Source organism: Periophthalmus magnuspinnatus, chromosome 15 (genome assembly GCF_009829125.3).
Source record: "Periophthalmus magnuspinnatus isolate fPerMag1 chromosome 15, fPerMag1.2.pri, whole genome shotgun sequence".
Classification (NCBI taxonomy): Eukaryota; Metazoa; Chordata; class Actinopteri; order Gobiiformes; family Gobiidae; genus Periophthalmus; species Periophthalmus magnuspinnatus.
The window spans coordinates 14,060,091-14,083,500 of record NC_047140.1 but is presented as its reverse complement, the minus strand read 5'-3'; the positions used below and the strand labels follow the sequence as shown (position 1 = coordinate 14,083,500).

Genomic DNA, 23,410 nt, shown 5'->3' with positions numbered 1-23,410 from the left:
GTCAGAGTTTTATGGTAGAATGCTTTTTACTGTCAGATGCTAAATATTTTGGTCAACAGTAGTAAGGAATCAATTTCTTAATTCTTCTTATGAATTTTATGTACCGGTAGGCTATTTATTTTTGTTTGATCAAAACTTGAACTCAGAAACTTTAGCCGGGATGTTACAAACATGGCCAAAATAACCCCTCAAATCATATGAAAAGTACTTCCTTCTACTTGCTTTTTACTTTTCAGTTCAGTTAAAAATGTAGTGGAGTAGAAACTACAAATATCTTCTCTTAAATGTAGTGAAGTAAAAGTAAAAAGTACCCACTTTAAAATTTACTTCAATAAAATATTTAGGTATCTATACTTTACTTAAGTACAGTACTTTACTACTTGTACTTTGTTACCTTCCACGACTGTATGAAACAAAAACTGGCACAATGTTCAGTGACTTCTCTGTGAGCACAAATATACAGAAAGTTATGATTTGTTTTTGTTTTGTTTTTTTGTTTTTTTTCTCACAATAGCTTTAAAAAGTGCAGATTCGGTCCCTAAAGAAATAATAAGAAATAATGACAAATAATACTCCACATTATTAAAAATAATAAGAAATAATGACAAATAATACTCCACATTAGTTTGGATATTTCTTGAAAAATCTGTGTATTTCCCATTGATATATTTTATGTTTTCGGTAAATTGAAATTCGAGCAGTTAACGCCCACTGTTACTAGGCAACGGGACTCGAGACTTGAGCAAACACGATAAACCATTTGCTTTCTTCTTTATTTTTTTTCTTTTATTATGCTAATATCAACTTGGCATGCTATTTAAATATGTTCTAATTCAATTTAAATTTTATTTAAAGCTTTTTTTTTTTCTTTTTTTTTTGACGTGGTTTACTTCTGTTTCAATCGGTAACTTTAGAATGTATTGTCTTTGCTGGGTCTTTCTTTGAGTAACAAATCTTGATGAACCGTCACATTTAATTATCTATTTGTGTTCACAGTCGACATCTAAATACTAAATTTAATATTTTGTTACCCTTTCTAAAATCATGATAAAACCAACATTTCTGGGGATTCCGTTGGGATCTCGAAAGCAGCAGCGTCTGTCCAGCAAAGTTAGCTTCTCTTAGCATTAGCATCAGCTGCAGAGAAGAAACACCGCATCACCCACAATTCATCAGAAAATGACCCAAAACTCCGCTGGACGCTAAAGGACCGATACACCAGGCCACAGTAAGTAAATCTTCAGATATACCACATTTATTTATATATTGTTCTAATAATTTGACACAAAAGCAGCAGGTGCACCTTGGCTCTGCAGCGGATGATGTCGCAGAGTCTCCCCGGGATGGGGGCTTCAAGACTCGGCCTGTCTTTGCGGCAGCGCCCGGAGTTTGTGCACTACAGACTGTAATGGGACAAATTATATTCACGGACAATTTTTTCACATTTGCCTTTAGTCTTTAGTTGTATTTTTTGTGTGATATGTCAGGCTGTTAGCTTCGGTCTATGACCTCCAGTAGTCCACCTGTCATTAATTTATGAATGTTCAAGAAAAAAATGAATTTTGGACGTAATAAGCTTTAATTGGACAGAAAAGTATAATAATTACTACCAAACTTGATCATGAAAAAATTATAATAACAAAAGATGGGCAATAGTAAAAAGGAGTTTGCAAGTTTAATTTGTATGGAGTTCAGATGGCACAACACTTTTGAATGGAGGCATGTAAAATAAAATGGCTATTGTTAATCTGCAGAGTTGTAGGTTGTATCGATATGGATGGATAATGTGCATGATCAGTTCAAACCATTTTTAGAGTGGTACTTTTTAATATTCCTTCTCAAAGTGTCACATATAAGTAGGGTTGGTGTATCTTTACGTTTTCTTCAGGTACCAACATTTGAACAACACCTGAAATTTGGTACTGATTCCTGAACTGTACTGTACATTATGTTCATAAATTCCAGTAAATAATACTTCTTGGAGAAAAGCAGATGTTTTTATTGTTAATTTATGGCAACACTACCTTGTAACTTATAATTGTTCTCTCCAGAACCCACTATTGAAAAAAGTATTCTTGTGATGCCAGATTTTGGTTCAGATTAGATTTTTGTACCAGTAGTAACCAAACCCTTTCATTTGGAACTGCACTGACACCTTTAAATGGGACAAAGTCCTACATATGAGAAGTACTTTTGCTCCAGCCTTATCTGAAAGTCAGACATGTGGTTGTTTGTTTTGCAGAAATGAGCCGATTCAGTGCAGACAACAATAACTTCCCGTACGATAATAACATTCTGGTTTTGGACATGGTTCTGGGGTCTCTATGGGGTGTTCCTCAGCCGATCAACTGGGACAATGTGGCTAAACTGGTGCCTGGATTCACACCAAAGGAGGTAACGGCATTATTATTAGACTGTACAATACAACACTGCAAAATATATTACACATTTACAAATATAGATTGCATTTCCATGACAACACAACTTTCTAGGATCTCTGTAGTTTAAAATTGAGCTGGAGGACAGGTCTGTGGTGGACTTCGCTGTTTATCTGTCAAATTGCAGATTTGTTGACTTGGTTTATGGTTAATGTCTCTGTAATTACCAGGCCCACTGACATGAAGCAAAAACTGCTACAAAGTTCAACATCTTCACTGTCAGCACGAATAAACAAAACTGAAGTACGTTTATCACAATAGGGTCAGAAAGTGGTGCCAATATTCTGTCCCAAAGATGTGATTATTGTCAGTTGAAAGGACTGAAACCAATATGATTTAATATAGTAAGTTTGTGGAGCCAATGCCAAACAAATAATGATAAGGTTCAACATTTGCTGCTCATAAGTTTGGATATTTTTTTGAAAATCAGTAATTCTCCCATAGTGTTATATTCATGGATATTTTGGTGTTTTTCCCATTCAAAAGATACAATATTTTGTATTTCCATCTTTACTTTAACATGCTTCCAAGAATAGCACGTCCCATTTACCTCTTAAACCTTTTGGACTTCTTTCAGTGTTCGTTGAGGTTTGAGGAGCTGAAGTCGTCCGGAGTGTTCCCACATTTGGATAATGAGTGTAACACCATGACTGAAGGCACCAGTCCCTCTGCTAATACAGGGAGCACAGAGGGAGGGGCTGAGGAGGATGGCCGGGGACAGAGCAAAAACACAGGTCAGATACACATGGAGGAAAATGTATAAATGTATACATAAATGTATATACATTTATACTGATATAAACAGATTGTTTTAACATTTTTTCCTTGGGAGATGTTATTGCTTTGTCTGGAATTATCCACAATCTGGGATTAATTGTATCTATCTTGCATTTATCCAATTTAAAAAAAACATGCATTCTTGCTGTGAACAGGGTCATCTCTCTATAAATTTGACCTATAGCTTTGTATCACTGGCTTTACTCCATGGAGATAGACAAGTTTAATGCCATCCTGTGGAACATTCCAGATGAAGCAATAAAAACTCTATGGAGACATGCAGAGTTCTTAAGAAGAAGTAACTTAAACTAATGTTTGTATTTGTAACTTGGTGTTATTCTGCCTTATTTTCTGTGCATACTAAAGTTGGTCATAAATCTTCATTTTCTGGGAGGGTCTGCACTGTGGAGAAGAAGGAGAAACGTGTCACGATTGAAGAGGATGGGAAATTGCAGAAACCGAAAGAGTGAGTCGCATATAGAGCACATATACTAGTTTTTCCTCATTCTCAGTATATAGACAGGCCATGCCTCATGTCAAAGCTCAGAATCTGCAGAATTCACTCACTGAGCTGTAGAGGCTGCACTAGCACTGATTGGGTCCTTTTAGGTTTAAACCATCTGGATTTTTGCCCTAATTAGGTGTTTGTTCATCTTTTCTCTCTGCCCAGTCCCAACATGGTGATCCATGTGTGTGATGAGACCAAGAGCCTGAAGCAGGACTTCACATGCCCTCGCGAGCTCCTGGTGAAGGAGATGAGATATTTCTCAGAGTATCTGTCTGTGGATGCTCAGCGCTGGGACGAGGTGGACATCTCTGTCCACTGTGATGTCCAGATCTTTGACTGGCTAATGAACTATGTCAGAAGAAACTCCAGCGGAGACGGGGCAAAGGACAAGCCCAGGCTGGGTACCAAAGGACTAATGGACTAGTAGTAACAGTGATGGGACAAAATCTCGTGCTACAAGATCTTGTGAAATAAAATTGCAGAATTTTTTTCCACTCTTAGAGTGGAAAAAATGGTTACTTTTGCCTTAGTTTCTTCCCCCACGAAACTGTAGTTCCACCAAAACAGACAAAACTGTTTACAAAGATAAATCAAAAAGTCTGATGCCAAATTTGTGACCTAAATTGTACAACTGATTTATTATAGATAATGTTAAAATCTTGTCCTGTCTCATTCTCATTGATCCAATATTGTATTGTATCTTGTAGAAATGATGTCTCGTCCCATTCCTAATTAATAGTAGTCGGAGATTTTCAATACATTTTTCTTATTTGAAATGCCAATATGGAAAATTGCACTTAAAATTTGATGTAAACAATCTATTCTGCTAATTACTGGTCACATTTAGACTCCAGATTAAGGTTTTAACACTAAATGCTGAGATGAAATTTTGATAATTGAATCATCTGAAGCATTGTCCAACTAAGTTAAATATTTATTGCTATCTATCATACAGTTTGGTATACATTTGGTCATGTGGTGTTTATCTGTTGCAGAGCCCAGTAATGTGATCTCCATCCTTATCTCCTCTGAGTTCCTGAAGATGGACACTTTGGTAAGTCTTTGGTGCTCAGGGTACTTAAAATCACACTGATACACTGGTTCTAATTCCTAATTCCTAATCTTAAAGTTACACTATGCAACTTTTCCGGTGGAGAGTCTTCCACCTGCTTGTCACCTAGGAAATGTTATTACTTTGCCTAGAAAGTTCCACAGTATAGCTGTTAACTATACTATAATCTGTCACCATGGAGACAAGATGGTGACACTACCCAACCAAGTTACAGGTTAGAGTTGCATCTTTTTAGTAACAAAAAACAACTATTAAAAAACATTCTAATTGAATAAAAGATATATAAGTTTAATGCCATATGGTTGAGCAACTGTCAGATTGTAGATTTGTTGACCTGGTTTATGGCTAAAGAAGAGCAGTCTTGATGCCACAATATTGGACAATTGCCGACCAGTCTCAAATCTGCCATTTCTAGGCAAAGTCCTAGAAAAAGTTGCTTACCAACAGCTTATTAACTTTCTCCAAATGAACAACTCCTTTGATGTTTTCCAGTCAGGTTTTTGACCCCACCACAGTACTGAGACTGCTCTTATCAAGGTGACAAATGACATCTGCTTGAACACTGATGCAAGCAAAGTCTCAGTCTTGATCCTGTTAGATCTGAGTGCTGCCTTTGACGCTGATCATAGGATCCGCTTACAGAGACTAGAGGACTGGGAGGTCATCTCTGGTACGGCACTAAACTGGTTCAAGTCCTATCTAGGAAACAGGGAGTACTTTGTTGAAATTTGAAAATGTGTCTCAGATAAAATGTCCCTGACCTGTGGGGTGCCCCAGGGGTCAATCCTGGGACCCCTGTTGTTCACTCTCTACATGCTGCTGTTAGGCCAGTTAATACGCAGTAATAATGTGTCCTACCACAACTATGTGGATGACACTCAGATCTATGTCTCACTGGCAGCAGATGAATATGGACCAGTGGATTCAGTCTGCCACTGCATCCAACAGATCAGTGTGTGGATGCAAAACAACTTTCTCCAGCTAAACTCAGACAAAACTGGTCCACAGAAACACAGAGAAAGTGTTAGCAGTCACCTCCAGTCTCTCTCTCTAAAACCTTCAAATCAGGCTAGAAATCTAGGGATAATAATGGACTCAGACTTGAACTTTAACAACCACATCAAATCAGTAACACCTGCAGCTTTTTACCACCTAAAAAACATTGCAAAAATCAAAGGTATAGAACCAGGAAGTACGGGCACATAAGCACATAAATCATGTGCTCAGGTCTCGGCACTGGCTTCCTGTAGCTCAAAGAATAGACTTTAAAGCAGCTCTGTTTGTTTATAAGTCTCTCCATGGCCTAGCGCCAAAGTACATCTCCGACATGTTAGTGCCATATGAACCATCTCACACTCTGAGGACTTCAGGGACCGGCCTCCTGCTGGTGCCCAGAGTCAGGACTAAACATGGAGAATCAGCATTTCAGTTTTATGTAGCTAAAACCTGGCCTCTACTTTGACAATGTTTAAATCAAGGGTCAAAACAGTTCTGTTTAGCTGTGCATATGACTGAAAGGTTTTTATTCTGCACTCTTTTGTTTTAATGTTGATTTTATGATGATTACTTGTGATTATTTATGTTTTGATTGTGTGTGATTTTAATGTCCTTCTTATTCTGTAAAGCACTTTGAATTACTTTGTGTACGAATTGTGCTATATAAATAAACCTGCCTTGCCTTGCCTAATATCTAATATCCTAATTAAATGATTTGTTTACAGTAGCTTCAGAAAATGGTGCCACTATTCAACCCCACAGATGTGATTGTTGTCATCTTAAATTATTTTAAAGTCATAAGATTAATATGACAAGTTTGTGGATCTAATCCCAAATAAATATGATAAGGTTCAACATTTTTGGATTTTCAGTTTGGATCAGATTAGATTTGGATATTTAGATGTGTTATCAAAAACAGTGAATCTCCCATAGATGTACATAGGCCCCTGCCCTCCATCCAAAATTACATAATCTAATTGAAGAACATGAACACAACCTTTATCTTGCGTCCTTGTGTCCTTGTGTGTGCAGGTGGAGGAGTGTATCCAGTATTGTCACAAACACATGAGCGCCATTGTGTCGACTCCCTGTAACATGAACTGCATCAACAGTAACCTGGCCTCACGCATCTCCGAACAGTTCAACCACAATGAGGCTGACGACATCCGCGACAAGAAGGACAAGTTTAAAAGGTTAAGAACACCCAACTATGTGCCAAAGTGCTGTTAAAGGCGCAGTACTTGAAAAAGAACTAGTTCATTTTAAACGGTTTGCAGAGGTCCACAGTAATTCCTCACTTACCTTAGCTATTATTCACTGTAATGGGTTTATATGCATCTTTCACAATTTTCAGTGGTCAGAGTTTTGCATGCTAACAGCGCACTTCCTGGTTTGTGGAGGATAGAAACACATTTATAATTAGATTGCACATAGCACATCGTGACCAGCAGCTGCTTGTACAATATATATGTACTGGGATATGGATATGGATATATATATGTGTGTATATATATATATATATATATATATATATATATATATATATATATATATATATATAAACCAGCATGTCAGTCGATCTCTAACTTTGTCTTTATTGCAGCAAACTGTTCCAGAAGAAAATTGAGCATCTGTTTGATCCACTTTATAAAAACAGAGACTCACCTGGAAATGCCTCCACACTATACAGGTGAGGGAACATTTATATTGCAGCATTCACAGTTACACAACCATTACATTAAATTGGCAAATTGGCACTAAACTGTCAACTAAACCAGGACTAGACCAAATCCACATTAGGACTCAAATGGGTCCCAAACCAGGACCACACACCTGAAAATGCCCTATTTTATTTTGGGGGGGCAAAATTGTTGCTTTATTGTTCACAATACAAACCTACAATGGTCTCTGAAATAGGCAAAAAATATTAACTATCTACCTGATCATTTTATCAGCTATTTCTATAAAGATAATCACAAAGTACTTCTCTTTTCTAATGAATCACTCTCCTGAAAATATGCATTTCAAAACCTTAGTTCTGCTGTTCTGTAATTCCAGAAATGTATTAAACAGACAAGTAAAACTGATTTGCACTATATGTTTGTGTAATTTCAACACCAGGGTTGGTTATGGTCGAGTATTGTATCAAAAGTAAAAAAAATATGGCATACACATGCACAGTCCTATATCATTATCATTTGGAGCTTTAAATTGGTGCAGTATTAATGTGACAGAAATAACTATATGCATTCAGGTGTGGTCTTTGCCAGAAGCTTCTGACCAGAGACACTGAGAGGAGGATCTGTTGTGTCCCCGGGAAGATCAACGTGGACCAAAGAGGAGACATCATCTATACACATAGCAGGTATTTATATATATACATCTTTAACTTAAGATTTAAAATGGTACTAGTATTGTTTTTTACATAGTTAGATAGATAATCAGGGTATCTAGTTGTATGAATAATAAAATAACTTGTGTGTGTTTCAGACAGAAGAGCTGGGATGTGCATGATTTCCTGTCAGATCAGTTTGAGGAGCTAAAGTCCTGGGTCCTGATTTACTGGAGACTCTGGGGAACCATCAACCACTTAACCTGCTCCAGGTGTCAACAGGTGAGAAAGCCTGAAAGAAGAGTGTTCACCTGGACCATTATTATATTACAGCTTATTCCACTTTTAATGCAGAAAATAAGAAGATTTAAGTCTTGGCTGACAGGCTCTTTTTTTCTCAATTGAAGTAGTTTTAATGAGGTTTAATGAATTTGCTGCTCTGATGAAAGGTAGTTAGCTGCATAGTGAGGACAACTGAAATTATAAGAATGAGTGTGGTGACAGTGTATGACTGTCTGAGACTGAGATGCTTTCAGTCATATGCACAGACTTTGATGGTTTAGTCATTACAGGTGATTTTAATATACATATTGATAATGTGTTTGACTGAAACGCTAAAGAGCTCGGTTCTGTCCTTGAAACCTTTGGTCTGATTCTGAGTGAGTTCTCAGTGAGCCCACCCACAACAGAGGGCACACTCTGGACCTCCTCATTACAAAAGGAGTAAATATTTCAAATGTCAATGTGGTGAATATTGCTTTGTCTTGTCATTTCTGTGTCTTTTTTTACCTGTCTGTTATTCCCAAACCAGTGGCTGGTCCTGCAGTTGTTCGAAGGAGGCACATAAATAATAACACAGGTGCACTGTTCATGGAAATGATACACATGGAAATCATATACGCTTGTATAGTTAACATGTCACTTCAATCTGGAACATTCCCAAGAGCTTTGAAAACTGCGGTTATCAAGCCTCTCTTAAAGAAGAGCAGACTTGATGCCACAATATTGAATAATTCCCGACAAATCCTCGAAAAATTTGCTTACCTACAGTTTATTAACTTTCTCTAAATGAACAACTGCCTTTAGGCCAGTTAATACGCAGCAATAATATGTCCTACTATAACTATGCACATGACACTCAGATCTATGTTTCACTGGCAGCAGGTGAATATGGACCAGTGGATTCACTCTGTCACTGCATCCAACAGATCAGTGTGTGGATGCAAAACAACCTTCTTCAGCTAAGCTCAGACAAGACTCAAGTCATCATCTTTGGCCCACAGAAACAAAGAGAAAGTGTCAGCAGTCACCTCATGTCTCTCTCTAAAACCTTCAAATCAGGCTAGAAATCTAGGGGTAATAATGGACTCAGACTTGAACTTGAACAGCCACATCAAATCAATAACATCTGCAGCTTTTTACCATCTAAAAAACATTGCAAAAATCAAAGGTATACTGTCAAAGCCAGTCTTTAAGTGACTTATCCATGCATTTCTCTCCAAAAGGTTAGACTACTGTAGTGGCCTGCTCACTGAAGTACGAGCACATAAGTCCTGTGCTCAGGTTTCTGCACTGGCTTCCTGTAGCTCAAAGAATAGACTTTAAATTAGTTCTGCTTGTGTTCACGTCTCTCCATGGCCTAGCACCAAAGTACATCTCCGACATGTTAGTGCCATATGAACCATCTTCAGTTCAGAACTGAAGAAGTGGCTTGGAGGAGCAGCAAAACGTCTTCACTCTTATGATTTGTCGATTGTCGATTTGTCCAGTTGATAGATTTAAACTTCATCTTTTGCAATCTTCTGTTAAAGCGATAGAGTTGAACTGCACAGGTTAAACCATTATAAACTGTATTTTTCAGGTGTTTGTATGCTCGGAGTTGACGCAGTGCCGGTACCACCCTGACAGCGTGCAGTACCCAGGATCAGCTGAAAAGGGCGGGCATGGAGCAGGAGTCTACCCCTGCTGTAACCAGAAGGTCCTGAGGTTCGACCCCACTGCTATGCCCAAGGTACATTTATTATTCTAACGACTATGTGTTTTTAAAAATATGACTGTATCTTGACTGTTTTTGCCAGACAGGTTCCAACTTTGGCCTGGGGACCTCGTAGCAAACTTAGTCCCCAGCTCTTTGATAAATCATCCCAAAATGCAATACGTAGTTATAATGGAACATGAAATAAAATCCTATATAATGCTCAATCACAAACTTTTAGATATTAAGGTTAAGGTACCCTCTCCAGATCTTGAGCTAGTCTAGTCAATTTTACCTCTTCTACATGTTTTGGGTTAATGGGGAAAACCGGAGTGCCCAAAAGAAACCCACTCAGACACAGGGGAACATGCAAACTCCACACAAAAAGGCCTGGAATTCAAACCAGAAACCTGCTAGACACACGGCCATCGTACCGCATATTCAGGGCTTGAGCCTGAATAAAGGTGCGGTGATACAGTCAAATGTGTGTGGTTAATGCTTGATTTGAATAATCCTCAGTTCGATTAAACAAAGGCAATCTGTTAAGACGAGCCAAAATACTGCAGCACCAGTCTTTGGCCCGCTGCATGGTTTATATTTCATTTCACCCTTGCTGGAGTTTAGACACCTCTGGTTTAGTCTGATTGTTTACACACATATATGTTTTTTACACAATGTATGCAAATGTTTATTCTCCACTCTGTTCAGGGCTGTAGGATGAGGGACCATATTGTGAGTCTCCCTGACGACGCAGATGAGGCTCAGACCAGAGTCCTGAACGACCTGCTACTGCACAGAGACGCAGTGTGTGTATCTGCTCCTAACCACACGGACAGGTAAAGTATTACAACTACTGCTAATAACTATTATTATTGCTATTACTACTACTACTACTACTATTACTATTACTACTACTACTGCAAATACAAGTACTACTGCAGTATGTGTGCCTGCTTCAAACCACATGGACAGGTATAGTGCACGTACTACAAATACAAGTACTACTGCTACTGTCGGTGCTTCCCACCTGTCAGTGACACTAGGGATGCAAGATATATTACAATACAGGGTGGGCAATATACCAAAAAAATGAATACTACAGTTTTCTTGAATTTCAGTTTGAGGATTTTTGATTAGTGTAGTATTTTGGCTTGAAGAGGTAACTAAAGTTGATCTAATCTGGTTCTTTGGAAAAGTCACATATTATTTCCTCTATGTCTTGTCTCACAATGTATAAAACCTGCTAACCCTGTAGTTTTATTAGAACAAAATCTTTGAACAGAATCCTATTATTAACATTAACATTAATTGCAAATGTAAGGCTTGTCATAAAAATTACAATTCAATATTTTGTGTTGCAGTCCAGAGGAAAGCACCTCCAGCTCAGAGAAGCTCCAAGACTGTGAGGTTCTACTGGAGCCCACTTTAGTAGGACCCAACCGATCTGATGGACCAACGGTGAGTCTGTACCAGGACTGGATCAGGACTAAACCAAGAATGAACCAGAGCTAAACCAGAACTAAACCAGTACAGAACCAGAACTAAACTAGGACTAATATAGGACTAATATAGGACTAATATAGGACTAATCTAGGACAAATCTAGGACAAATCTAGGACTAAATTAGGACTAAACTAGGATTGAACCAGAACTGAACCAGAGCTGAACCAGAGCTGAACCAGGACTAAACCTGGACTAAACCTGGACTAAACCAGGACTGAACCGGGATTAAACCAGGACTGAACCAGGGACTGAACCAGGGACTGAACCAGGGACTGAACCAGGACTAAACCAGCACTGAAACAGGTCTAAAACTAGACTGAACAAAGACTAAACTAAGGTTAATATACTGTTCACATGGGGAAATTTGTCCCCATCTCCAGATCTTGAGCTAGCCTTGATCAGGACTACCTTAGCTGGAGGATTTCACTTATTGTGCATGTTTTGGGGTTCTAGATCAAAACTAGGACCACATCAGGGCCACACAGGACCTGGACAAACCTGGGCTAAACCTGGGCTAAACCTGGGCTAAACCTGGGCTAAACTTGGGCTAAACCTGGGCTAAACCTGGGCTAAGCCTGGGCTAAGCCTGTGCTAAACCTGGGCTAAACCTGGGCTAAGGCGAACTGTACTAAATGTGAATATGCCTCTATTATTCTAAACCAAGACTAGACCAGGCCTAAACCAGGCCTGAACCAGGCCTAAACCAGGCTTAAATCAGGCCTAAACTAGGCCTAAACCAAGTCTAAAATAGAACTAAATCAGGACTAAATCAGGACTAAATCAGGACTAAATCAGGACTAAATCAGGACTAAATCAGGACTAAAACAGGACTAAAACAGGACTAAAACAGGACTAAAACAGGACTAAAACAGGACTAAAACAGGACTAAAACAGGACTAAAACAGGACTAAAACAGGACTAAAACGGGACTTAACCAGGACTACAATTGAAAGAATTAAATCATTGACAAAACTGTCATATATAAAAGCTCTCTGTAAATAGTGGTTTGTGGTGGGTCTAACTGAATGTTTCTCTTTTTGCCTTTGACCAGTTTTCTCTTCTGAAAAACTGGAGCCTTCAGCTGGTAAGACATATTTATCCTTACCAGATTGTGAAACCTATGAGAATAAGGTGATGGTGAAAGTCACCTTGCGTTCATGACTTTCTTGAATATCCTGTCATAATCTTTGATATTGTACAGGACTAGATTTACTGTATTTGAAAGAAATATACACTTACAAAGGTTAATAATTTATTTGAGTTTTGGCTCTGCACATTTGCCATATTAATCTTACAGCTAAAAGTGCTTTTAACTGTCATTACCATTTCCACGTCCAAATGTTTCACTTTTGTTTATCCGTGCTGGTAGAGGTCATTGAACTTTGCACCAGTTTTTGTTTCATGTGAATAATAATTAAATCATAGAATTCTGACCTGTCCTCCAGCTCAATGTTAAACTATAGGATCATATTTGGCCCCCAGATATAAACCCAGACTCTAGGAGGTCTTAATTGGGCTGAACATGGTCTAAAACCTCAGAGAGTTCTAAATAATAATTAACCCAAAGAAGTATAAAAATATTAATAGATTAGTGCCTAAATACTGCAGAATACCCCATGTACCACCAGAAATAGACCACATAAGGCAAGGCAAAGTAGAAGCCTGTCTCACATCTTTAGGAAGACTGTTCCAGGTTTTAGCTGCATAAAACTGAAACATTGATTTCCCCATGTTTAGGCCGGACTCTGGGCACCAGCAGGAGGCCGGTCCCTGAAGTCCTCAGAGTGTGAGATGGTTCATATGGCACTAACATGTCGTAGATGTACTTTGGTGCTGGACCATGGAGAGACTTGTTCACAAGCAGAGCTGCTTTAAAGTCTATTCTCTGAGCCACAGGAGCCAGTGCAGAGACCTGAGCAGAGGACTTATGTGCTGGTACTTCCTGGTTCTAGTCAGGACCTGAGCAGCAGCATTCTAGATGTACTGCAGCGTCTTAACGCTTGTTTGGAGAGGCCAGTGAGCAGGCCGTTATAGTAGTCTAACCTACTGGAGACAAACAGACAGTATAACTTTAATTTTTGCAATGTTTTTAGGTGGTAAAAAGCTGCAGATGTTATTGATTTGATGTGGCTGTTATAGTTCAAGTCTGAGTCCATTATTACCCATTGATTTCTAGCCTGATTCTAGCCTTATTTGGCTTCAGCATAGTCTCTGTGTTTCTGCAGGATACTTGGAGGATAATCCTGTCCATGCTTTGCGTAAAACTTTCTCTTTGGTTGTGAAGCGGGCAAATCTTATTATTATTGAGTGGGGATTTTCTTCGCTGTTCTTATGTGGATTGTGGGCTCCTGCCCAGTAGAATCTCTCAATGTCAAGGCTAGTGGACTGGGGAATGTCCAAACTGCCCCAAAGTATTTTCTCTTCAAAACTCACCATCGATGAACCCTCCGCTCCTTCTGGGACATTATACAATCTTAAATTCTCCCGTCAAGACTGGCCCTCTTGGTCAGTCCTTTTACTTTCTTGCTTGCTCATGACCTTTATCATCTTAGCCAGCATTTGCTCCGCATTTTGGAAACATAAGGAAACATACTCAAAAGATGAAAACACCCCAAATGTGAGTAACTAAATTATCTCTAAAAACACACATACCCCTTCACCCTTTTTGTTTGCTCGTGTTTCAGATTCAAATTTGAAGTTGGGTAGAGTTGATTTCACTAGAATTGCATTACCTGTGTTTTTGTCAAGCCATATTTTGGTTAAAAACATAAAGTCAAGGTTAAAAGAAGAAATAAAATGAGTATTTAAAAATGACTTGTTACATAAATATCTGGCACAGCAAGTTTCAGATTAGTTTCGGTAGGGCTGGATGTTATCTTCTTACAAGGAATGTGAACAAAATTCTTCTGATTAGAAAGTCTAACTGTCCTTCTGTTAAGTCTATGTGGTGTAACTGTAGATATAGCTCCATCACAGGGCCTCAGTATGATATTATCTTTATCATGACTGTATGTCCTGGGACAGCTGTGTGTCCTAGCTCTCCGTGATAACAGCTGTGGGGGAATGCATGGAGTGCAAGCAGGGGGAGTTTGAGTGAGGGACCGTGTGATGACCGAGGAGGGGGAGCAGGGGGGACTTTGGGTGAAAGATGAGGTGTGATAGGTGGCAGGGAAGGGTTCAGTATAGTTGATGCCAGAACTCTTGATTGTGCTATATTAGGTGTGAAGGGAGCCATCTTAATTCATGATTTGGTGAGGCTTTCTAGATGGTTGAGAAGGGCTATGGGTGAGGGTGGGGTGGAAAAGGAGACTGAAGAGTCCCTAGAGGGAGTACCATAGATGTAGCAAAGGAGACCTAGGGCTGGTCTGTGAGCAGGGGAGTTGATGGGTGTGCTGCTGGGACTTAAACCTCTGCTGGGGCTGCCACAGACAGGTCCAAGACCTGTGACCAGGGCCCTGGGGGAAGTGATGCTGGTGATGAATCCTTCACAGGGGAAGGTGCTGCTGAAATCCTTGCTGGGGGAGAAACACTGATATTGGTAGTTGTGCAATATTGTGTTGTCAGTATTGTGCACTAGGTGCAGTGCAGGAGAGGCTCAGCATATTTATGGTTTCCTGTATGGTTTCCAGAAGCAGCAGTGTCTCCTGTCTGAGGATGAAGAGTGCACCACGGGGTCAGAGGTCACAGAGGACGAGGTCGGAGATGAAGAGGAACTCAACAAGAAACAAGGTACTGTTACTGTTATTAAATGTAAGTATGATACAAAGTATAGATAGAAATGGATAGAGAACAGAAAGATGAGAGTGATGAAAACCAGTTAATTAAAGGATATAATCATTTTCTACTTTTAGTGGAACTAAACACTAAATCAACTTTTTTCATTACTAAATGGTATATATGATGTTTTAATAGTATTATGTACAGTTTCTAGTGTTTTTTTTTTAAATAATTTAATTGCAAAATTTGCATTTATGGTCAAAACATATAAATGACTATGTCCTGGCTCCAATAGCCATTGTAATTTATTTTTTTTTTCTGATTACAAACACCTGGCTACAGGGGTGGAGTTTGACGTGTGGATACATGTTAGACCAATCACACTATTCTCCACAGGTCCAGACCCTGCCCCTCCTCCCCGCCTCACTCATGTGGTGTGGGTGGAGTTTAGGTGTTTAGTCCCACTTTAAAGCAGATCTCTTATGCAAAATCAACTTTTCAGAGCTTTTACCCATATTATAGTTGTTTCCTTTCACCATTTACCCTCTCAAAGTTGTATTTGTAGTGCTTTGTGCATGTTTCAGCAATCTTTAATTGCTTATTTTCAGGATGCCATATTGCTGATCAACCGACATACACCCACTGCTCTCTACTTGCTTCGTTCTTCAATTTTATTTTCTTAATAGGTGATATGTGTAGGATTCGGCAGTGTCGCGTAGTACAAATGAGAAAAAAAATCTGCTGCTCACTGGCATGACCTGCAGCTATTCTTAGGAGGGGCCAACAGCATGCTTTACGATGACATTTACAGCAACATGCGCCTATTAGATACCACAGTTTTTTAGCGCAGAAGTCAGCTGACATCTATTTTATTAAGTCATTTTAGATCAATATTGCGATATAAATGTATATTATGTAAACTGTAACATAATGATCCACAGGTGTCATAGCTTATAAAGATATAGCAGGCACAAATATAACATGCAGTCACACCCATTGTCCAGCAGGTGTCATCATAACTTTGTCACTGATGTTTGTGTCCAGCTGCGAAAAAGGCCAAAAAGGTTCCTCGTCCTCTGAAGAAGCAGCTGTCATCCCCGAACTTCAACCGTCGCGAGAAGAGCGACAAAGTGGGTCAAACTTAAACAGCACAGAGGCTCATTTAAAACTAAAATTAGAGCAAATACAAGGCAAAGAAAGTCATGATTAAAATGGGCTTCACAGTCTACATCAAAATTGGGACTAAACATTGCATTAGTACAACCACATTTTCTGCAATGCTTTCTTTCTAGTATTTAGTATTACCCCAGCTCTGGTGCAGTGGCTGCAAGTATTCCGTGTAATTCAAAGTAACGAGAGGAACTCGAATCACAACAGCAGAGCAGTGCTCTTTGTGTGAGTGTCATACCGCAACTAAACCTCTGACATTGCAGTCGCTGCTGGACCAAGTGCAGTTCGAGTGAGGCAGTAAAGTATAACATGTAGATCGATTATTTTACATTTTATTCATTTTAAACAGTCATATTGATCAAAAACTGGTTAGTTATGGATACAGGTCCATTTACTTCCTGTTCAAAACTACAGAACTGAGAGGGCTTCATAGCTTCACAGTGGCATTTCACCATTTTATTTATGGTGACGTACATTAAAGTAGGAAATTAGCAGCAGCCTTGTTTCTTTTATTTAGTTATTTTAGAGAAATATTGTTATTTTAAATGTCAAAATTAAAATATAATCTATGACAGTAGAGACAGTTCGATATATTGTTTTTCACATATTGCCCTTAAAATTCCATCATAGGAATCATCATTTTTTTATATTTATTTAATACACTGCAGCATTAACTTTATCCATTAACATTGCACTAAATGATAATACTACTACTTTTATAGGTTTGCAGTGGGACATGGATGTCTTTATTATTATTTAATTATGCAGAGCAGAGCCCTGTAGTAACATAACTGAGTGTCTAGGTATTGTACAGGCCTCAACTATGAAGAAACTAAACACATTGTTCAATTTCTAATCCACAGGTGCCTTAGATTATAAGACATATGTAGCAAACAAAACCATAATACATTTGAATGAGATTTCCATGTTTCATTTGTGCCTTGTGTCTGCTTAGGCTCAAATGAAAGACAGCACTCCTTTCACGTGAGTAGATATTTTATAAACATGTGTTTGATTAGTTTCATGTGAAAGTGACCCTCGCTGATCTTTGTAGAGTCAGTCTTCAGAAAAGTAAATGGGACTCCAGCAGATCTCTGAGGTACAACCAGGACACACAGAGGGAGGAGGGTAAGGAAGTCATTTTAAAGCTGTACTATGGAACTTTTCACCACCGCCGCCATCCCCTGCTTGTCTCTATGGATATCTTATTGCTTTGTCTGGAATGTTCCACAGTGTGGCATTAAATATATAGATTGACAGATAAATAGGCTAAGTAATTTTTTTAGTAAAAACACCTTTCATTGAATAAAAGCGATTCACAACTGTGGAACATTCCAGGCAAAGCAGTAACATCTCCATGGAGACAAGCACACATCATATCCTCCATCAGAAAAGTTACATAAAGCACCTTTTATTAGAGGTGTAAGTTTCGTCCATCTTTTTGTCCTCCTAAATATCAACCTATGTTTTAATTGTGGAAAAGTTTTCAAAATGTCACCTTTTAACAAGAAGCTGAAACTCATTAATATAAAACTATGACGACTATTTTAACCACAGTAACACCTGTTCCAATCACTTATTCCTACAGTAATAATTTTTCTCAAAAAATATGATCATTTATCATGTTTATTTTTATGTGATTCAAGTGTTGTCTTCCTCCCCTCAGATCAGCGGAGAATGGCTGAGATCATTGGACATTTGACTAAAATGAGGTTTGGAGATCAGGAGCAGAGCCGAGCCAAAGACAGACAAGAGGTGAGATTATGTCCAGTCTGCAGGGTTTATTTACATTTAAACAAGTGCACATGACAGGTTCAAACTACTCATTTCACCAAACACATTTAATATGTAACATACTAAAAATGTTTCCTAGTTTGCCCTAGTTGGACAAGTTTAATGAATTTTGTTTTATTGTAAATTATAAAGACTGCAAATATAAGTAACATAATGCATCATTTTCTCTGCCTACAACAATATCTTATCTTATCTTATTATCTTTGTCCGTGTATTTTAGATCTCTGCACACGTGTTCTGAAATACTTGTGATTCTTGTATTAGTTTAGTAATTCATATTTCTGTCTTCTCTCAAATGTGGATGGCAAGTTTATTTGTACAGCACAATTCGTACACAAGGTAATTCAAAGTGCTTTACAGAATAAAAAAGATATTAAATTCATAATTCAACAAATCGAAACAAATAATCATCATAAGATTAACATTAAAGGAGAAAAGTGCAGAATAAAAACCTTTCAGTCATATGCACAGCTCAATAGAACAGTTTTGAGCCTGGATTTAAACATTGTCAAAGTCGAGGCCTGTCTCACATCTTCAGGAAGACTGTTCCAGGTTTTAGCTGCATAAAATTGAAACGCTGATTTCCCAAATTTAGTTCTGACTCTGAGGACTTCAAGGACCAGCCTCCTACTGCTGCCTAGAGTGTGAGATGGTTCATGTGGCACTAACATGTGGGAGATGTACTTTGGTGCTAGGCCATGGAGAGACTTGTCCACAAGCTTTAAAGTCTATTTGAATGAAAATAGGCACTGCAAATCTAATCACCATTGCAATGCTTGTAAGAAAAATATTTTTGTTCTGCCCTTGGCCCCAGTCATCAGAGTACACAAAACCTCTAATCTTATCTTAACTAAAGCTCCATATTTCAATGAAACTTCAATCAATCAAACTTTATTTCTATAGCACCTTCCAACAACCAAAGCTGCCCAAAGTGCTGTACAACATTAAAAACACGATTAAAAACAATAAACTTCATACAAATCAACAGAGCATATTACACCATTAAAATAAGGAAAGAGTCACAGGGCCACTAAGTGCTGAAAGCCGTTCTAAATAAATACGTTTTCAGTTTGGCTTTAAACAGAAGCAGGTCAGAGATGGAATGCAACTCTATGGGCAATGAGTTCCAGAGTTTTGGACCGGCCACTGCAAAAGAACGATCGCCCCACTGTTTGCACCGGGACCGGGGGACCTCCAGCAGATGTTGCCCAGCAGATCGTAGAGCTCTGCTGGGTTGGTGAGGGGTCAAAATGTCACACAGATAAGAAGGTGCAAGGCCATTTAGTGCATTAAAAACAAACATTACAATTTTAAAATTAATTCTGAACTGGACAGGGAGCCAGTGCAAAGAGTACAGGACAGGGGTGATGTGGTCATGTTTGCGACTGTTCGTGAACAGGCGGGCTGCAGCATTTTGCACGAGCTGCAAGCGATGAAGTCCAGCTTGGTTAATCCCTGCGTAGAGAGCGTTACAATAGTCTATGCGGGAACTGATGAAGGCGTGGATGGCTTTCTCCAGGTCACCATGGCTTAAGAAAGGTTTGACTTTCACCAGGAGGCGGAGCTGAAAAAAGCTTGCTCTGACCACGGAGTCTATTTGTTTGTCAAATTTTAGACCGCTGTCCAAATTCACCCCCAAGTTTTTGACAACATGATTAAAATGGGGGCCCAAAGCAATAAGAACAGGAGCTGAGATACTGGGCAGGTTGGATGTTCCAAACACAATACATTCAGTTTTATCCTCATTCAAGCAGAGGAAATTCTGAGACAGCCACAGTTTGATATCATCTAGACATCTTTTGATGGATTCCAGACTGTCAGAGGAATCAGGAACAACTGGCAGGTAGATTTGTAAATCATCTGCATACAGATGGAAGGACACATTGTGAGTTGAAATAACTGCACCTAAGATCAACATGTATAGAGAAAATAAAACAGGGCCCAAAATGGATCCCTGTGGCACACCAGAGAACAGAGGGGCTGAGGAGGAGGAGAGGTCACCAATCATAACAGAGAAAGTCCTATCTGTTAAATATGACCTAAACCACTGCAACACAGGTCCCTGAAGGCCGACCTGTTGGGCCAGATGTGTTAGGAGGACCGAATGGTCCACGGTGTCAAATGCTGCAGTAAGGTCCAACATGACTAGCAGTACAGGTTTTTTCACATCAAGGGATAAAAGAATGTCATTCTGCACTTTGAGCAGTGCCGATTCGGTGCTGTGTCGTGTCCTGAAGCCAGACTGGAATTTTTCAAAAATGTGATTGTTTTCCAGAAAAGAATGTAACTGTAAGAAAACAATTTTCTCCAAGACCTTGGACAGGAACGGCAAGTGGGACACAGGTCTAAAATTTGTCAGAATAGCAGGATCAAGGTTGGGTTTTTTTAGAAGAGGTTTGCTTATTTATGTCTGCTTGCCTGTGTCCTCTCAGCCGTCAGGAGGGATCTACTCCAGACTCGAGGCTCAGTTCAGAAACTCTCTTCAGCAAAGACAGGTCCATGAGAAGACGCCCAGGTATTAAGTCTTTATGTTTTCAGATTAGCCCAATGACAGAAATGTGTTAAAACTTAGGCTTGTAAATGTCTTGGTTTAGGTTCTGGCATCGCAATAAATAATTCTAATGCACTGGATTTATATAGCACCTTTTAGACACCTAAAGCGTTTTAAAGTACATTATTCATTCACTCCACACAGACTGATCGAAGGCCGCTAATGTCCAACCACCACCAACACACATGCATTTACCACATTCATAGTAGACAATGTGGGTGAAATGTCTTGCCAAAGGACACAACAACAGTCTGCAGAGCCACTGCTGCCCCACTGTGGTACCTGGTATTAAATTAGCCACTAGAAATATGCAGAAATCTCACACCACAAGCTTTTCTTCCTCATTTATAGTCAGCTCTTGTAGGAGCAGTTTTCACTTTTTTTATAGGAGCTACTAATTCTAGTTTTGGTTATCTTCAAATGTGACATTATAAAATTTTCCACATTATCACCTCTACTGTGGTGTGATCATTTTATAACTGCGAACATCATATTTGACAACACAGATCCTACAAATACAACTTTTTAAAAATATCTTCTTAAATCTCTCATAATAATGTAGTCAAACCATTACATGTAAACAATAACTATTTTAACTCTTTGTTTTCTTTTTCCAGGTCTAAAATGCGTTACGCTCAGATCAAATCCACATAAACTTCCTGCTCCCGGGACCCTCTCCTCCTCCTCCAAGCTCAGGTTATGACACGGGCTGCGTCCCATTTTTGTTTAAGTGCCTCCTTGATCCTTCGAATACTTTCACACTGAGTTTCATTATGTTACACTGTAAAACTGAGATGGGATGAAAACAGCCTCATGTTTTAGTGCACCACTGTTTTAATATAATATATGACTTATTGCAGATGAAAAAATCACACATGCGCTCGCCACACGAGCTATGCACTATGGAAGATTTGTTAAATCAGATTGTGAATTTTTTATTTTGAATTTTCTCACTTTTTTAACCCTGAAAAGAAATTCAGCTGCTATAGTTAATTTTCAATAAACTGAATTACACACTGAATTTTAACAGTTGAATTTGAAGATTTGAAAATGTGTTTTGAATATATTTAAAGGTGAATTTTTCATTTTAAGAAAAACATTGAAAATACATATTCAAAAATTCAGCGACTGTAACACAATATAAAACAAAAATATGGACTCTGTAGCTCCCGGATTTCACGGATCAATGTGGATCCTTAATACTGAACAGTGCAGTTCTTGACTCATTATGTGAAATCTTGTCATTTTTTTTAGAACATGGCTGTAATTTGTTGATATGTCATTCTGCTGAGCTATGTGTGTTTGTAAAAAATCTTCAAAAGCAAATAAACACTTTTTGAACAAAAAAAGAAAAAAAAATCTAAGTGAAAAAAAAAAATAGCCAAATTCTAAATCTGATGTTACAAATGATCTTCCATATATGGCATATGTTTATTTCACTAATATTGTACAGCTTTAAAGAAAAATTATATGACCAAATACCACAGTTATTTAAAAACAACTGGTAACTGGTAGATGACATATTTCCTTTTTAATAAGATTCATGTTTTTGTGCCATGTCTCTAATCAAATAAATAAATTCAGTCTGAATAACACCAGGTGAAAGAAACTTTAGGAATACTAATTTTGAGTAACTGTATTTTGGTAAAGAGGGGGTATTTCTCTTCTATGGGATATCAACTGCTAACACATAACATACTTAACTTTTATTATTTTGAAAATGCTCTCCTCTTGTTCTCTGTCACTTCCCCTTCAGAGTGGGAGAAAATTTACCGAATAATGTTATAACATGGTAGAAAGCTCCAAAAAGTCAGTTTTGCATAATACCACCTCTGTAATGTGTTACCACTGATGAAGTAAATACATTCAAGTACTTGTATCAGATTAGAGTTACTCAGAGTTATTATTCTGATTATGTATTTTCGATACATGTATTTGTGACTTTTGTGATTCATCACTGACAACTTGGGAATCAAGTAGCCATTGCCAACAGAAACTGGACGCAGCCACGGATTGGGACTTTTGGTGGAATAATTTGCACTTTGGACGTTGTATTTAAAACTGTAAAAACTGCATGTATATTATTGTACAGTATTACAAATATTAGTTAGGTGGTATTAATAATAATAATAACCACTGGACAATATCTGAAGAAGACTGAAGTTCATTTTGATGTTTATCTTTGGAGTGGCTGGATTTTAAACTTACCTTTTACGCCAAATGCCCTTCCTTTCAGATGCAATTGTATTAATATGGACCTTAGACTAGAATGTAACTTATTTAGAAGTACAGTAAAGGATTTGGAAACAATACTAAATGTGATTTACTTGAAAGCTTTACAATTGCACATAAAATTCGCTACTTACTTCTTCAGTTACCACTGCTACTGCTACTATTTCTTTTACCATCCCTACTACTGCTACTACTACTACTAGTTTTATTAATGCTACAGTGCTACTAATACTACTAATACTACTACTGCTACTGCTGCTGCTATTACTTCTACCACTCCTGCTACTACTACTGCTGCTACTACTACTACTACCTGCTGCTACTATTACTACCATGGAACATTTT

General features: G+C 38.4%; 1 protein-coding gene across 1 annotated transcript; it reads left to right on the top strand.

Moving 5' to 3' along the window:
• Positions 1-1,076: 1,076 nt before the first annotated feature.
• Positions 1,077-23,137, top strand: sanbr (SANT and BTB domain regulator of CSR). Its single transcript, XM_033979395.2, has 21 exons — positions 1,077-1,228; positions 2,243-2,394; positions 3,016-3,172; positions 3,582-3,681; positions 3,886-4,124; positions 4,719-4,777; positions 6,824-6,984; positions 7,395-7,481; positions 8,046-8,156; positions 8,282-8,405; positions 9,985-10,134; positions 10,807-10,934; positions 11,460-11,556; positions 12,653-12,685; positions 15,231-15,330; positions 16,363-16,448; positions 17,444-17,472; positions 17,543-17,616; positions 18,155-18,243; positions 20,715-20,797; positions 21,451-23,137. Exons 2-21 carry the CDS (start codon positions 2,245-2,247, stop codon positions 21,485-21,487), a joined length of 2,094 nt encoding a protein of 697 aa, XP_033835286.1. The 5' UTR covers positions 1,077-1,228; positions 2,243-2,244; the 3' UTR covers positions 21,488-23,137.
• The last annotated feature ends 273 nt before the right edge of the window (positions 23,138-23,410 follow it).

Excerpts from the sequence above, each read along its gene's own strand:
- sanbr (XM_033979395.2), top strand. The coding sequence starts at position 2,245 with ATGAGCCGATTCAGTGCAGACAACAATAACTTCCCGTACGATAATAAC. Across the intron at positions 3,682-3,885 it reads AAATTGCAGAAACCGAAAGA|TCCCAACATGGTGATCCATG; the intron begins GTGAGTCGCATA and ends CTCTCTGCCCAG. Across the intron at positions 11,557-12,652 it reads ACCGATCTGATGGACCAACG|TTTTCTCTTCTGAAAAACTG; the intron begins GTGAGTCTGTAC and ends GCCTTTGACCAG.